The sequence below is a fragment of the Colletes latitarsis genome, chromosome 7 (genome assembly GCF_051014445.1).
Source record: "Colletes latitarsis isolate SP2378_abdomen chromosome 7, iyColLati1, whole genome shotgun sequence".
Classification (NCBI taxonomy): Eukaryota; Metazoa; Arthropoda; class Insecta; order Hymenoptera; family Colletidae; genus Colletes; species Colletes latitarsis.
The window spans coordinates 17839259-17855700 of record NC_135140.1 but is presented as its reverse complement, the minus strand read 5'-3'; the positions used below and the strand labels follow the sequence as shown (position 1 = coordinate 17855700).

The 16442-nt window shown below is 39.9% G+C and overlaps 3 protein-coding genes across 5 annotated transcripts in view; 1 reads left to right on the top strand and 2 right to left on the bottom strand.

Moving 5' to 3' along the window:
- Positions 1 to 9549, bottom strand: part of LOC143344084 (uncharacterized) — a 48694-nt gene extending 39145 nt beyond the window's left edge. The window contains exons 1-3 of one of the 2 annotated variants that reach the window (XM_076769722.1): positions 9427 to 9549; positions 9219 to 9320; positions 8635 to 8824 (exon numbers count right to left, since the gene is read on the bottom strand). The gene's annotated coding sequence lies outside the window, so the exon portion shown is untranslated. The remainder of the gene's footprint in view (positions 1 to 8634; positions 8825 to 9218; positions 9321 to 9426) is intronic. The other variant, XM_076769723.1, reaches the window with a different exon arrangement.
- Positions 9550 to 9677: 128 nt separating this feature from the next.
- Positions 9678 to 13242, top strand: Ssu72 (Ssu72 CTD phosphatase). Of its 2 annotated transcripts, XR_013079924.1 has the most exons (5): positions 9678 to 10093; positions 10167 to 10310; positions 11337 to 11595; positions 12009 to 12359; positions 13103 to 13242. XR_013079924.1 is itself a non-coding variant. In XM_076767708.1 (4 exons), the coding sequence occupies exons 1-4, from the start codon at positions 10011 to 10013 to the stop codon at positions 12108 to 12110; spliced, it is 588 nt and encodes a 195-aa protein (XP_076623823.1). In that variant the 5' UTR covers positions 9678 to 10010; the 3' UTR covers positions 12111 to 12459. The 2 variants fall into 2 exon arrangements, 1 of the variants encoding a protein (XP_076623823.1); XM_076767708.1 differs by lacking the exon at positions 13103 to 13242 and having other exon boundaries at positions 12009 to 12459.
- Positions 12664 to 16406, bottom strand: Ns3 (nucleostemin 3). The gene is made up of 4 exons (XM_076767707.1): positions 16152 to 16406; positions 13929 to 15306; positions 12943 to 13264; positions 12664 to 12800 (listed from the first exon to the last, which is right to left on the bottom strand). Exons 1-4 carry the CDS (start codon positions 16251 to 16253, stop codon positions 12665 to 12667), a joined length of 1938 nt encoding a protein of 645 aa, XP_076623822.1. The 5' UTR covers positions 16254 to 16406; the 3' UTR covers position 12664.
- Positions 16407 to 16442: the final 36 nt, after the last annotated feature.

Here is a 16442-nt window from a genome sequence, read left to right as displayed (position 1 = left end):
TCGCTGGTTCGTTTTAATACATTAAAACGAGAGACGATATTAGCTTTCGGCTAATAAAAAGCTTGAAACCGTAGGAAGATTATGGGGTACGGTACGGGCCACTTCGTTACGGTTATTTCCTACGAAAATCGTTTCCTGACCGCATCAGAAACGCCATTTTTATATCGCAATTTATATCCAGGCAAGAAAATTCATTCACTTCCACGGTGGGATTCTATGCAAATGGCTGGTTTCGCTTTCGAAGAGAAACGGTAACGACTATGGGGCACTCGTCGGTGCGCCACGTGCGTTGCACGCCTATGGGCGGTTGATGGATATGGTCGATGTACGGGGATAGCGTGGACCCGCACAAGCTTTCTTATTTTACAAAGTTAAGTAATTCACTGTATAATTTCAGTTCATCGAGTGACAATTCTCAGTGTCTCAGAGACTGTTTGACCTCTTGAATTCGAGATTAAGGACTAATAAAAAGATACTACTCGACTTATTACAAACAACAAAATCAATTTCAAATACTTGGGTAGTGTACCGAGTGAAAGTACTAGGAAATATGCATTTCAAGGATGAGATTTTTTGTTATTAGAATGTGTAACAGTGGAGAACACGTTCACCATTGTTTATTATTACTTAACAGTTTCAATATGGCCTTCTAAAATAGTGTTTGATACCTTCAGACAGGTACCTGAGTGTTAGTACTCAAGGATTTAGCTAATGTCTGTGCCACTGTTACATTCAACTCTTCTAATAAATTAATTTAAGTTGGTATGTCTCTAACAAACACAGACATTACCTACAATATACCCTTAACTTATATGTATATCTACCTGTAAAGAATGCCATCATAGCAACTGTAAAATATGACCACAAGGGTATAGTATGTTTGTAACCTATCAGGACTTCTTGAGACTACTAACCTAGCCTTATCTAAACCTATCTCCTTGCATATACGAATCTCTGAAGTGAACATGATTTAAGTTAAGATAAGGATTAAGGTGGTGTGCCTGAAACCAGCCTGGAATCAACACTTTCAGAGCCCCTTAGACTCTCTAACCTATCCCCGTTTCTAGCTATAATATATTATACGTGAATGGCATAGATAAAATACCCCTAAAAATCTGAATTGGTTCCAAAATATATCTCGTCGACGATACGATCGGAGTTCGTAAAGGCGAACTTCACGGTTTATAAAATGACCGCTTCGCCTTTCGGATTTGAGGTTAAGGACGAATAAAAAAAAAACTGGATATCTCTTAGATTTTAGCGCTCGAGAACGTATATCATGGAGGACAGGATCGATTCCGGGGCAGTTGGATAACGTTGGTCGTGAGTTACAGATTCTCGCCAATTTTATCGGACACTGGATCGCGAAGCACGCTACTTCTCCACGGTACGGTGTACCGTGCTACCGACAATATAACCGCGATAATCTCGCGCGAACCGTTGGCACGAGACAGCGCGCGCAAACGGAACGCGAGATAAATACACGATGATTAATGCAGCCCGTGCGTGCACCATGTGCGCGGCGTTGACGTTAGACCTGTGTCGTTGGCTCGTAGCTACCGCGAAAGACTATGTTTTCGTCGAATCGTGCACTACGAGCCGTCGTGTTTTTCCCTGTAGTTTCCCGTTTCACCAGTGTCTCTTGTTCGTCCCTTCTGTCGGACGATCGCACTCCCCTCCTCCCTGAATAAACACCGAACACTGGTAGCGGATATAAACCTCGCGAGGGACGATTTATAGTACCGTCACGCTTTTTGCACCGATAGGGGTTGCTCGGTGACTAAATGGGGCGACGAACTCACACCACAGCTGTGCAATTAAAGATCTGTGGCGCTTGCTTCGCTGCGGTGTGGGTCTACTCGTGAGAATCTCGTAGGAAGACAGAAAAGACTAGTGAACTCATCAGTAAGGTTTTCTATCAGGCACTGCCTTAGACGACTGGGATATTGGGAAGTCGTTCGAGGAGTGTATATGTATATAGCAACGGAGGGGTCGGTCGAGCGCTTGTGAGAGCGCGACCCCTCTGGTGGCGAGCATGAGAGGCGACGCCACAGATCCATTCGAGCTCGAACTGTCGTCGTGCTTCCAAACTGGACGGTATTCCCTCGTATGGCTCGAAGATCAGCCATAATGTGTCCTTTGGGTTCGTCGATCTTTCGCGATGCAGCGCTCTGAATAATAGTTGCCCCCCTCTGCCACGTGTTTATGTTTCCGTGGCGCGAGCGGCCGCTGATATAACTTCAAAGCGACGACGCGCGCGGTTGGTGGTTAAATCACCGTAACTTTCGCGTAACGTCACGGATTCTAACGCGAAAGGGCTCGTTTTCCCCCGTAGACCTTACAGATTAAGGGCATATACGTAGGAAAATATTTCTATCCTAAGCTTAACAGTACATCATAAAAATATACTTCGCGAACAATTTTATAAAAATTGCAAAACCAAATTTGTTTTAAATGAAAGGCGGTCAAGTCGTCGCGACGCAACCACGAGCACCGGAAACCGGGCTCGAACGATGTCTAGGACGCGGTGCAGTCTTCAGCAGTCGAATCACGCGCGCATCGCGGACGTGTCTAACCCGGCTGGACACGCAGATTTCTCATGGCATTGCTAGAAGATCTCGGATGAATCGCGCGTTACGCAACCAGTTTCGACGTCTGTTCGCGCGCCAACGCCGTAAAAAGGTCGCTCGTCTTCGATTTTCGCAACGAGTCGTGCAATTCGCGGACGTTTACGGCGATTCTGGGACAAACGGACACCTGGACGGACGAAACGATTAACAATACGCCCTGAGCCACGCGACAAATCATCTAATTGTCGCGCTAAGAAGTTAATCGTCTCGGAGGATCACCATTTGTGTTGCGCGCGCCGAAGCGCGGGTTTCCTGAATTGGTAAAATGGCGCTCGAAAACTATGCCGCGTCTATGCGAAATATGTCCACACTTGGCGATCATAATGTCGGAGGAGCTTCTTGCAAATTGTTGCACGGAATAAGAATCGATGTTCCGAACTAAACGACTACGGTTGTGAAATCCTTCTGAGCGTTCGAAGAAGATTCCAACCTCATTTCGTTAACGATGAATCGTCGAGACGATGCTTCGAATATTAAACTGTCGTTTCTAACTCGTTAAACGGTATTTTTAAGCGAGCAATTTAGAAAACAATAGAATACAATGGGTTAAGACATTACGTGTCATTGCTCAATCTCCAACTTCGCTAAAATCTACTTCGATACGTTTGCAACGTTCCCCCCCGTAGATGCGAGCACGAAACCGAAAGTATGAAGGTGGAACTGTAAGGGCAGTCGTCGCTTTCACGCGTGGAGAAAAGGTCTCACGGAGAAAGCAAACGTGCATGCATATCCGTAGCCCCGGCGGCTTCCTGACTGTCCATCTCTGCGCCCGCCATCTCCGTTCACAATATTTTTAGACTTTCATCTCGCTCCTGCGACTTTTGCTCGTGCCGTATTTATATACACCGTGCACGTGGCCGACTGGCGAGATAGCAGAATAGTCAGATAAGATCCGAGCTAAACCGGACTAACGAACCGTTTCATTTTCTGTTTCTATGATAATTCAAGAAGGGAGCGCGTTACCCCGCCCGGAGGATCCCAACGAACTACTGCATGAACCAACGAAGAATGCCACTTGGGGAACCCCGACTGTACCATTTCGATTTCAATGATCTTTTGTGGAATGATAGAATACATGCTTCTGATGATATCTGACAAATATTAACCGTAGATATTCGATAGTTTCAAAGATATAATTAAAATTACCAATGTACAGTGGGCAAGATACTAAAAGTTTCTTAGACTTTTAATCCCCCGTTAAGTCTGACGCGTTGCATCATGGCGGCGACACCGGTTGGTCCAATTTCTATTATCGTGCAGCCATAAGAACGAAACCCACGCGACTGGGGAACAGTTTATGCAGTGTGCTTCCGTGCAATTCGCGAAGACCTCGAACGAACCCGCGAGAAACGTTTATCGTAACGCGCGTATCGCGTTGTAAATGATATTTTTACACTTTCTAGTTCGCATAAGCGGGAACTCTCGTGACTCCTAGAGATACAGCGAGCACGCGTACAGCCTTCTACACTGTCTCCGGCGAGATGCTGGGGGCCAATGCCCTATCAAGGTTGTGAATGTCGCGTGTATCGAAGAACTTCCTTAGCCCGACCATTACTTTTCTTCACACTTCCCTATAGTGTGTTCGTTGTACCCTTATCTGTTACACGTGCAACGTGTACATTTTGGTAATTGGTCGGGCGACTCTTACGTGAGACGAATCACGACGTATTCTTTGCAGGGGCGGACCCAGAATACTTTGCTCGGGGACAGAGGGGGTCCGAAACATGCAAAAATATACTTTTTAACCTTCTTTGCACGATGTTTTGCCCCGTTATACCGCGTTCTGCCTTTCACCCTCGCACGCCATCTGTCCTTCGTATCGAGCGGGAGACAAAGCGGGGGAAGAGCTCCGCTGCGATTGGTCGAAACTTTGGACACCTTTTGCGAGGGAACGACGCGTGTTTCTTTTGGTATTTTTCATTCCGTTGCTAAACGGAACACGTAAAACTCGTGAAACTCTAAGTAAAGTTGAACTTCATTTCTGAGTGGGAGATTTTAAATATATCTTCTGTGCCCTGTACGGGAGATCAGCAACGACGATTGCGTAACGGGAAACGCAGGAACGATCCGTGCGAACAAAATCGTAGTGATTCGAAAAGGAAACGATCGAACGCTTCGGGGGATTCGTGTTCGACGTGTGTCTGGTTTCAATGACGACTCGAGCCACCAAAGATCTTTGGCACTCGCATACCGATCGAGGACAAATCGTGACGGGAATCGAAGCCTAATGACATTTGTTGCCACGAGACGGTTGGCTTTCTGGCTTTCACGGAGATTACGAGGCATCTTCGATCGATCGTCCGATCGTTTCCTCCCCGGTCGTGCGATATTCGCAGAAAAAAATTACTGCCAACGTTCCCGACTTCCGCACTTTCGTTGCACGGATTGAATAGAACGCGAATTCCAACGTTCTCTCGAACGCAGGATGTATGCATACCGGGTAGAAGAAACGCAGGGTCCCCCGCGAAAAGAATGGCACGACGAAGTCTGCCTTCTTGTAACCTCGCTTTATTCATAAATGCAAGGATATATCTCGCTTTGAAACTTCGTTCATTGCTAAATGGCCATCCCTGCTACTTGTTAGAGCCATAGGATGATTCTACTGCATCTCGCGAACTATTCACTTCTCCAACGTCTGATACCCAACAATGGCGAAACAGATGTTGGCCAATTCGCGGACCACTTCACCAGGACATTCAATGCCACTTTCTTTCATCCATCCCGGGTACTTCTCTCGCTCCACTGTCCGTTTTCTCTCGAGAGGAATCTAGTTTCTCTAAAACGCGTGCTCCAGCGCTATCTAGACGACTAACTAATGGCGGCCACTGTGCAGAAATTCGCCACTGTGCAGCGCTTAGGGACAAGAGCAGGAAGGCCGTAAGGCGACTCGATTAATATTCGAACGACGCCACCAGCCATAATTCGGAGTATAATTTAACGGGTGCCGCTGCATCGCGCGGATGACTCTTCTGGCGCTCGTTTATGCAGACGACATGCGTCAGACTTCGAGGATACGCGTTCTTCGAGCGTCCCTCGTCAATATCCATAAGTTAGCGGACATCCGTCTTCGCGCACACACGCGGAATAATTTACAAGGATTCGAGATAATCGCGGCAAAATAACTCCGCCAACCGGCGCGAGATAATAATGCAGGACACGAACCGACGCCATTTCCTTTCGTCGATTTTAGCGATAAGCTACGACGATTTCGTACATTAACCGCTCACGTTTTCTTTTTAAGGATTTTCCGACGAGGGCGACATCGAATTCAAAATATCACGCGATGGATTTGAGTCTCGAACGTCGGAAGCTCGATGTATGACTCAGGGTAAACCCTTATACCTGGGTTTGTGTCGTAACAGAGACCCAAGATAAAACCACAGGCGAGGTATACGAGTAAACCTTTCGAGAATTTTTTTCTCGAAAGTGTGTAGGATTTCGGGACTATGTCTACTCACAAAAAATAATTGTAATTGATCCCTGAAGCCAAAAATAATTTTTCCAGAATGATTTGAAGTTTTTCATTTTCGCCAAAAAAAGACACCTACCCCCTGTAGATTTTTCGTCTCTGATAAAACTTTCTTACGCTGTCTAGTATCTGACGGAATTCCTCGACCCTTTACGACTTAGATAACGAAGGGAGGACTAGTTTTTCCAGTCCTAAACACTCCCTAATAGTGGTCCACCTCAACTCTAGCACGAAATAAACGTCCTTGTGCCAACCTAAGCTAGACCAAACGCTACTGTATTTACAAGAAAGTAACTCTAGACATAAATGCTACGCGATTTAAAAAACGGGCAAAAAGTATACAATAGAAAAATATACAGTAGGCTTAACTGCGAAAAATATGTAACCAAAACGATTTGGTGATTACGAATACTCGAGGCGAAAAGTTTTAATGGCTGTTGGGGAAAAACTTAAACCAACGCGCAGGGCGTAAATTGCCACGAATCTCGCAAAGACGCGAGTCACGAGTTTAAATTGATACGAGCGCGCGATCAGTTTGGAACAAAGGAATTTCGTGACGCGAGTACTCAACGTGCCGCGTGTGTCTTAAACGCGCTTCCTGTTGGCTCGTCGAGCCATTGAAAGTCGTCCTTTCATCCAGTAAGAACCTACGTGCGAATTCACGCGAGAATCGGAGATCAATTTTGCTCGCATAAGCGCTGTTAGGCAACCGAGCTCGCGACTACAATACGATCATTCAAACGCGGAGACTTCGACGCCTGGTTGATACTGTTGCGTCAACGCGTCCATCTTGGAAGTCGTAACATTTAAAATTACAAATCACGGATGACAAACGAAACGGATCGAAACGAAATGGCAACGAATCAAAAATCGGGAATAATGAATTGCATTACGCAAAATACAAGTAACTCGTGAATTGCAAACCGCGTCCGACATCATAGACCATATTGCGAATCGCGAGTATACAAATCACGAGCCATAAACCACGTAACGAGTCGCAGGCCGCAAAACGCGAATCGTTGGCCGTAAATCGGGAATTTGATACGAGTTATATCGAACATTGACCTTCTGTCGCGCGGACGAGCCACATGTGCGACGAGAACTATTACGAACGCTGCAAGCACACGGGCCGTGGTTCTAAATTGGTTTCGTCAATCGTCAATCAATTTGCTCGGCGTGGGTAACGAAAGGAGTTGCGCCGACGAACGAGATGTACATTCAGCCGGTGAAGAAACGGATTTAAACGCAGATGCAAATTGAAGACCGTTTCGTGTCGCAACAACCGACACCGCGTCCAGAATAATTACGTACTGGGATTCGTAGCGAATGCATAGATGCGTTTTTCAACCTTTAGCGAAATTACAGTCCACATTTCATTACGTACTTTGATAAATCTTAACGTTCGAGAAACTCTTAGAACAGTTCCAACGAACTGAACAAAGTAAATTTTAATACTGAAAAAATTGATGTCTGTTTAGCAATGATGATCGATTAGCATCGATTTAAATAAAATAAATAATATCAGTTTAAATTTGATAATGCATAAAAATGATAAAGAAAGGGTAATATTAAGTCTTAAAAATTCGTTCGAACAATTCCAGAAGGAATGGCGTCCTAATCGTAAGATCGAAGAATCGAAGCCTCGATGTGGCTGTCGATTAATCGAATCGATGGATAGAAATTCGAGTAAATCGCGATGATGAGGTACCCGAGAGGCAAGGATTGGCCGATCTTGGAATTAAAGCCTCTCGACGATCTCCCCCTTAATTCGAGCCACGAAACCCGCAATTTTCATTGTCGACGCCGCTCGTTACGTCTCCGTTTTGCAAGAGATCCGCGGCCGTACGACATTATGCAATTTAACGACGAGTTCGTTCGCTACTCTTCCCTTCGTAAAAGTCAATCAACCGTATTGTGCGCCGACCGACTGGCGAGCAACGACTAACTCGAAACTTCTTTCCAACCCTAGACGTTTCTAAATATTTTAAATCGCTTTTCGTTATTAACGCCATAACGTGATTTAATAATTCCAATATCATTCAAGAACGAAGTTTGTTAATATGTTGCATTATAATAGTAATTCCTGAAAGTTACCAAAATAAGCAAAAATTTTAATAGGAGATTCTAGAGGATAAAATAAGACGAAAATCAAGAATACCAATTTGTTGTTTGAGACTTCGTTAAAAAGTTATTAACGTTTAAAGTTCCATCTGTAGAACGGCAATCTGCGTAAATGCGATAGTGGTTCTCACTCAAAACGCTGTAAGGCTGTCGATAAGTCAGTGAGTAAAGTTTCTCATGCTGAGTGAGAACCACTATCTCACGTACACAATTGTTTGCAGATTGCCGTTCTACAGGCGCAATTGTTAATAACTTTTTAACGAAGCCTCAATCAACAAATTGCTATTCTTGATTTTCGTCTTATTTTGACCTCCAAAATCTCCCATTAAAATTTTTCCCAGAAGTGGTCGAACACACGATTGAAGAATTCTACATTTCTGGTTTCTTGTAAGAAATAAATGAATTTTGACTTACCACATTCCTCCAGAAATCATGCGGTTGAATTTGAGGTTAAAGCTCGAGTGATCAGAATATCGTGTTTTATCTGCGTCGAAGTAACTATTTGCAATCGAAGGCTTGCGTTTCGCGTACCCGCGTGAAAAAATAATATAAACCGCAACCTTGTCAAGATCCGATTAGAAATTGTATCTTTCTGCCCTCCACCCTGTCAACACACATACATATTTTATATTTATCGTTTGAAATATCAAATTGAATCTTCCGTTTATACTTAAAATTAATATCTTAATCACCAAAAATATACAATACGAATTTAGGTTGATTCGATGACACCGAAATAGTTTAACTAGATTATCTCTCATTATCAGTAAAAATAAAAAACAAAATTTACTATTTTTTATTACTCTATCGATAATGTTATCTGTTAGTCGATTGATTACAGCTATGATGTATGTGCATCGAAGATAGAAAACTTTTTTAAGAAAGGCTTGTATTAACACGTTGATTGTCATCCCGATTTTTCATGTCTAGCGATATCTTTATCATTTGTACGAATTACAGTATAAAGAGTAGAAATTTTCGGTAATTCAATGACGTACCTCTGATTTGAGAATATTCCTGATGACAGTAGAGTTATTTAATAGATTGTAAGCTTCAAGTGCCGGTCATTAGTAATCACCATGGCCAGCCATCGTGTTAACCTATACAAAAAGATCCGACGAATGTAATTACCACTGCGAGCAACGCAAATATCCCGCTCGTTTCGAACGTTATATTTGGTAGAGAGAATTAGAGTTCTACAACTACCTAAAATGTATCTCAATGGCCAGTTCGTATGATTAACTTAAGAACATTGAACGTTACTTGATTTCTTGTTAACGCTGCACAGACTTCGAATAAACTAGTCAAACTGGCGGGTTTTGAAACTAATTCATGACGTCACGAGCGCGTTGGTCGATAAAAAATAACGACATTTACCACGAACCACGTCGACGAATCGTCCGTTTCATTTTACTGACTGTCGATTCCCTCCACGCTGCAGATTCTCGCTTGCGTACAGATGTCGCCGCGTGACAATAAACTACCAAACGTAAAAGTGTTGTAGACACGATTTTCATTAAAATTTTACTATGAAAAAGCGATAAAGTGGACGTACAATACGAGAAAATCGTTTTAATTTCCGAATTCCCAGGGCTTTCTCGCTATAGAACGCAGATCCCTTTGTACCCAAACACTATAGAGAAAGAGATATTCTATATCGTATTTTATGTAACGTTAACAGATGTACCGTATGTGACAAGCAGCGTAACGACCCTTAAGGTTAAGTGAATTACGCTCTTTTTTTTTTAATATCACGATTTTCCTCTAATCGATAGAGAGGTTCGAAAAGAATGCCGGCACCAAACTCTATCAGCGTGGCTGTAATATGTTCTAGTAATATGAATCGAAGCATGGAAGCCCATGCCTTCTTGAGGTAATTAATCCTGTTGATAATTCAAACTCGAAAAATAAAAATTCTATATAAACTTTTAATTAATTTCTTTCAGCAAAAAAGGGTTCAACGTGAAGAGCTTTGGAACTGGCGACAAAGTTAAACTTCCTGGGAATGCTCCTGATCGTCCAAATATCTATGACTTTGGAACTTCGTACGAAGAAATCTACAATGACCTTTTAGCAAAAGACAAGCAATAGTATCCTAATTATTCTATGAATAAATATTTTCTGTTACAGATGCAAACTACAGAAGTCTCTTAGTTATGATTGTGGGACAAATATTCTTTAAATAATGATTTCTCCTTTAAGCTATTACTATTTTCTCAACGATCCCTCTCTATGCAATGTTCTTTAGAATACCACTTTTATATATCAATCAGTATTTTTCAACCAGTGTTAAAAATCCTGAGAAGGTTTCGAGGAATGGCAGAATCTTCAAAGACTTTTAATTTAGACTCTAATAAATTTTTGGTTCTAAAATCTAGTTTATCCTTGGCTAGGTGTCCACCTTTGATAGAATTTGTATTATACAAGAGAGGGTCATGGATCCACTCAATTTTAATATCATTGAAATAAAAGTAATTGTTGAAAAATTCCATAGTATTTGCAGGTGTTTGCAAAATTCGTTTATTAAAGTTAAAGGTATTGAGAATTTTTAATCTCCATTCCATCTTAGCAAAACACTATTGATGTCTGAGAATCTCCAAAAATATCAGCCTCTACATTTTATTCTATATCAGCAGCTTAAGAGGGTATTCCCATTTAGGAACATCGATTTTAGGTTATCTTTAAAATAAAGAATTATATAAATTATAGAGCAAGGATTTTCAAATTTTTCTTATGTATGTAGTCATTTTTCAAGGTATGGTAGTTTTAAAAATATACAGTTAAATATAAATTAAATCAAATACGTATACAAGGTATTTTCACGCTGATGAATCAAATTGTACCTGATAAAAAAAATAGTTTACATCTCTTGAGATCGCTCAACACAACCACAAGGTTGAAAAAAAAAACAGAATTTTCAGGTTACAATGCATAATATAATTCAATCAGTTTACGAAGTAATCGAAGTATCAACAAGAAATTTTAATTGTACGAGTATTACTGTTTCGTTTAAAGCGCGGTAATAATAATAAATTGCCAAAAGGAAACGTTCATCTTTACGATATAAATGTATAAAACGATTAAAAGTAATTAGAATTCCTTAACGTTGGTCTCAGTTATACGCAAAATGGTTTGCTGCACATGTTGGACCGAAACCGTAGAATAAAACCTAAGCCCGAACGATTTCAATTGTCTAAGGACAAATTCGACATTCTGATCACTTGCGAAGAGCGCGTGTACGATCAAGTGATCGAATGTATGGAATCTAGAACCCAAGAAGATAGTCAACCCGTGCATCTGATCAATATCGATATTCAAGATAATCACGAGGAAGCTACAGTTGGATCATTTCTCATTTGCGAATTGGTCACCGTGGTACATTTAAAATTCATACGTTGTTGCACAGTAAGTCCTCGAATTGCATGGTTTATTCGTTCTAGACTGTTCCGTGTAAATACGATGTATCGTAGAACGAGGAAAGATTAATCGTAAGTTAATAACAATGTACTGTACGAAGCTAGAAAGATGACTAGCGAAAGGAACGTAATCACGATCGACCGTGATTACCTCTTTTACCTCCCTACCGTCCCGCTGATCATCTTTCCAGCTTTGCACAGTTGCAGCATAAATAAGGATAGTGATGGGATTTAAAATACTTGTATGTACAAGGGTATAACTGATACAATCCACGAAACCAAGTAACTCGAGGACGTATTGTACTTTTGTAAATTAAATGTTGTGGTAATTTTGATCTAATATTAACTAAAGTAACAAATATGGTGTTACAGCTGGCGAACAGCGAGGACTTAGATAATGATATAGACGAGCTACTTCATGAATTTGAATCGAAGTTTGCGAGAACAATTCTACACACGGTGCTCTTTTATTGAAAGGACTGACATATATCAGGGACCTGGTGTTCGCCAACGACTTAACTTATAAAGGAAACTAAATTATATATGAGAAATGTACTACCACATTTTCTGACTCGGATTATGTGAAACGAATTCCAATAGCGACAAGTAGGAATTCGATCTGTGCTTCCTATTTAACAGGTCATTGCTTTCCAAAGGATATGTTTCAAGAGATCCGCTATTGCGTTTACATTAACACCTACAATCCATGGCAAGAATGTGAAAGTAAGATTGCTGTGTTTGTTCAATGATTTTTGGACAAAAGAGCATCGGAGAGGAGTTAGGAAAATAAACACAAAGAACATAAACTACAGAGCATTTTAATTTTATAATATATACGCATATAACGATGAATAGTTCTTATATGTGTATGTATTCTATTGTTAGAATGTATTTGTGGTATGTAGAATCGATATGAGTCTCTGACAAGCTTATAAATTCTGAGATTTGTACATTACAAAATATGATCCGCTGTTATATAGCGAAAAGGCCTTGATTCACACAGTTAAAAATAATACAGTACCAATTAATTAATGTTGATCAAGATGAGCGAACAATCTTCTCGTTTTTTCACGTTTCTTCTTATTCGAATGTTTATTAATCTTTTTCCACGGTTTCTCTTCAAGTAATAAACTTTGCGTGGAACCAACTACCGATCCTATATCGCTAAAAATTTATAATTGTCAAACATTATTATCGAAGAAATTCGAATAAACGACCCATTACTTATTATTATACAAACGATTATTGTCAACAATTATACAAGGATGACTTTATTGAATAATAAATATACAATAATGTTACATACCTAGAACCAGGACGGTACAAACCGTGCATTTTTCCAATCACTCCTTTCGTATGTATATTCGAAACATTATTTTGAAAAAACACTTTATCTACGTCTTCGGAGCCGACTCTGCTCCCTTTATTTGCACATATTGTCCTAAGTGGTACATGTTTGTTCACAGAAACAGCTCTTCTTCGCAGAGGGAATGTGTGAAACTTTTCTTGCTCTACTGTTGGTGGCGCAACGCAATACAAAAGTTTACCATTTACAAAATCTTTTAAAACGTATCGCGCTGAACGCGGGTTATCTGGTTGTCCATTTTGTGTCATAAAACCTCTGTTATCTTTAAAAAAAAGAAACCATCTTAAAAATAATACGGTCTCATGCTTGTTAATTTAAAAATATTCAATCAGTTTATACTAATTTTCACAAGCATAAAAAATATATCTTCAACCCCTAAGTTTGGGTCCTCTTTACCAATCATTAAACATTTAACAAATATGGTCGGGTATCGGAAAATGATTTTCAACGTTTTTCAACGAACTTCGCGATTTTAAATCTATAAATTCGAATAACCGGGACCTGACTAAGATTTTTTCCTATAAGTTTTAAATATTTTTAATTTGCAAGAGTATGTATCACATCACGGAAGACCTGCGGCAGAATTAACACAAGCGGCCAAAAAAGCACAGAAAAAACAACAGTTCTTGGAAGATGAAGATAACAAAAATTTTAATTCTAGAGGATTTAAGATTTTGCTGTTAAGATATGTAAATTTTTTTTTTGTTCCAGTTGTATTTTTCTTTCATCGTTCATTTCAAATGTGTTTGATTAAAAATTTTTTAAATAAACGATAATATTTTTTAACTCGACTAGCTAAACTTTTTCAGTAAATTGTGTTGCCCGACCATCGAGTTTTCGCACACCTCTATTAAAAAATCTCTTCGTAGTTCAAATTCATATAACATTATCATTATCACGAAATGTATATACATACGATTACATACATCCATAAGTATTTAAAATTTCTTCCGAAGTCGGTGGACGATCAGGATCTTCTCCATCCAGAGGTAGAGGCAACATAATGCCATAAAGGTCCTCTAAAACGTGCCTTGGTATCAAAGTACCTAATAACGTAATCGGCGGAACATGATCTCGCATTTGATCGATCGGTAATATGCCGTTTAAAATCATGTCTGCTTTTGTGCAAACAAAACTTGGCATTACTAAACCAGGACAATCGCAAAGAAGCAGATCTTTGTGCAAAAATAGCGTTTGAAAGTGTTTCGTTTTGCCCGGCGTTGCGGACACAGATACCTTTTTATCCATTAACAAGGCATTGATAGTAGAACTTTTGCCTACATTTGGATATCCTACTAAACCAATCGTTGTAAAACCTTTGGTATACGTTTCACCCTTGTAAATTGTTTTAAAAAATGACACTAACTGATCCCTATTTAATAACTTTGACGAGTTTTCCATATTTGTATTGTCCTCCCCCCTCGTAGTTTCATCATCCTCTTTCTCTGTCGTATCTTTCGATACGTTCAAATTGCATTCGCTGTCTTCGTTGGTTCCGCAATCTCCATTGACGATGCTACTATCGTCATCTGCTGTTTCATATTCGCTATCCGAGGCAAATTCCGAGTTATACGATGATTCGTTATCATCGTTCTCGTCCTCTGTCTCGCTGTCTTGTTCGTTTTCAGAACTTTCTTCTTTCACCGACTCGTCGATCTTTTGTTTCTCAGAGGCTAACGTGGCAGAAAAGAACGCGATTCTTACATCGATATCCGTAAAATATTTTGTCCACGCTTGGCGTTGATCATCCGTTAAGAAATCTGCTTTATTAATTAATATCACATTCATCTTCTTAGGATCTACTTCTTTAACGTAACTCTCCAAATCCTCGCAACGGAACAGCAAAGGATTCCGTGCGTCGACGATTTGTACAACCACGTCGCTGCGTTCCACTACTCTCCACAGTTGCCGCCAGAATTCTAAATTTTTTTCGTAGGGCGTTAACATCAATTCTTCATCTTCTTGCAGCTGAGCGAGAGAACGTCTCCAATCCAAAAACTCTTCCCTCTCTTTAGCTTGTAATTCATAGGCCGTTGTGGTACTATCCCATTTAGGCCTTCTTGGTATCTTAAGGAGTGCTTTATTCTTTATTTGCGACTCCACGACTTTTCGTTTCTCATCTTTCGAAAGTAATCCTATTCCGCTCTTCGGATTGACGAACTTAACATTCAGTTTCTCCGCTTGGAACTCCGTTCCCGCCAACTCCGCGGTCGAAAGAAACTCTTGGAAGGAACTTTCTTCCGTGACCGATTGAAGATTGAGGCGTCCCCAGTCGTATCCGTCATTTAATTCGACGCTATGAATCTATTTGAAAATTTTTTATAATATTCAATAAATAATATAGTAATAATAAGACGTTCACACTCGCTAAACGTTTTTGACCATGCACTTGTGGTCACCTTTGGAACAAAAAACAACATTGACTCTTTGTAAACAGTCTTACTTCATAATTTTAGCTTTATTCTTAATAATATTCAAAGTATTTTTAATCCATGGTCCACAGACCCCAAGGGGATCTGTAAACCTCATCTTTTTAATGTTTTGACATTACAATAGCTGTTAGATGAAAATAAATCTGTCTTGTATAGAGAAATTACAAGCTTTCTTAGCTAAGCTGCTGATATATAAGGGAAACATAGAAATAAACATCTAAAAACTTTCAAATGGAGATAAAAGCATTTTACTAAGGAAGAATTGAAATTTAAAATCCTCTAACAATATCCTTTTTAAGAAATGAATTTTGCAACCACATGGAAACACTACAGAACTTTTTTAACAATTGTTTTTATCTCTATGATATTACAATTGAATGTGAATCTACAATCCTATCCTAGATATAGATCTAACCAAGAATAGAAAAGTCTTGGAAAATTCTGATGTTTCTTCTAAGCTTATTCTCATCTTGTAAAGCAACATGTGCAAGTTTTACTATCCTATCGGTGCATTGTATCTGAGTAAATCAGGATTTTCAACACCAAGCAAAGAACATTGATTCAACCAATATTTAAGGGCATTATTTCGATAAACATTGCACAGAAAGGGTTCATGTGTTGTATCAGAATGTCAAACGGGTTCCGTAAAAGAAAAGGTTAAAAACCGTAGCACTAGAACGTACAGATAATAGGTTATGAACAAAGTAATTATCTTACCATAGGCGTATTAACACATTTTTTTCTTTTCGAGTGACCAAAACGATCTCTAATTAAAGCTTTCCCTAAATTGCCATCTCCTGCCTTTCCCTTCTTGCCCATTATGTTAAAATTGATAATATCCTCTCAAGAAAACATAACACGAGGTTAAGTCGTACCAAAATACGTCCATCAAAACAACGACAGTAAAGCAATCGGCATAAACGAAACGTCAATAAACATATATATAAAATACTTCTAGAAATTGATATACAGATATTCTACGTGCAAATGAAAAAAAAATAATATTCG

Bases quoted from the DNA above. Each gene is read 5' to 3' on its own strand.
- Ssu72 (XM_076767708.1), top strand. From the start codon at position 10,011: ATGCCGGCACCAAACTCTATCAGCGTGGCTGTAATATGTTCTAGTAAT. The intron at 10,094-10,166 runs GTAATTAATCCT...AATTTCTTTCAG, and splicing joins GAAGCCCATGCCTTCTTGAG to CAAAAAAGGGTTCAACGTGA. The intron at 10,311-11,336 runs GTATCCTAATTA...CGTTGGTCTCAG, and splicing joins TTAGCAAAAGACAAGCAATA to TTATACGCAAAATGGTTTGC.
- Ns3 (XM_076767707.1), bottom strand. From the start codon at position 16,253: ATGGGCAAGAAGGGAAAGGCAGGAGATGGCAATTTAGGGAAAGCTTTA. The intron at 13,265-13,928 runs GTATGTAATCGT...TTTTTTTTAAAG, and splicing joins AATTTTAAATACTTATGGAT to ATAACAGAGGTTTTATGACA. The intron at 12,801-12,942 runs GTATGTAACATT...ATAAATTTTTAG, and splicing joins TTGTACCGTCCTGGTTCTAG to CGATATAGGATCGGTAGTTG.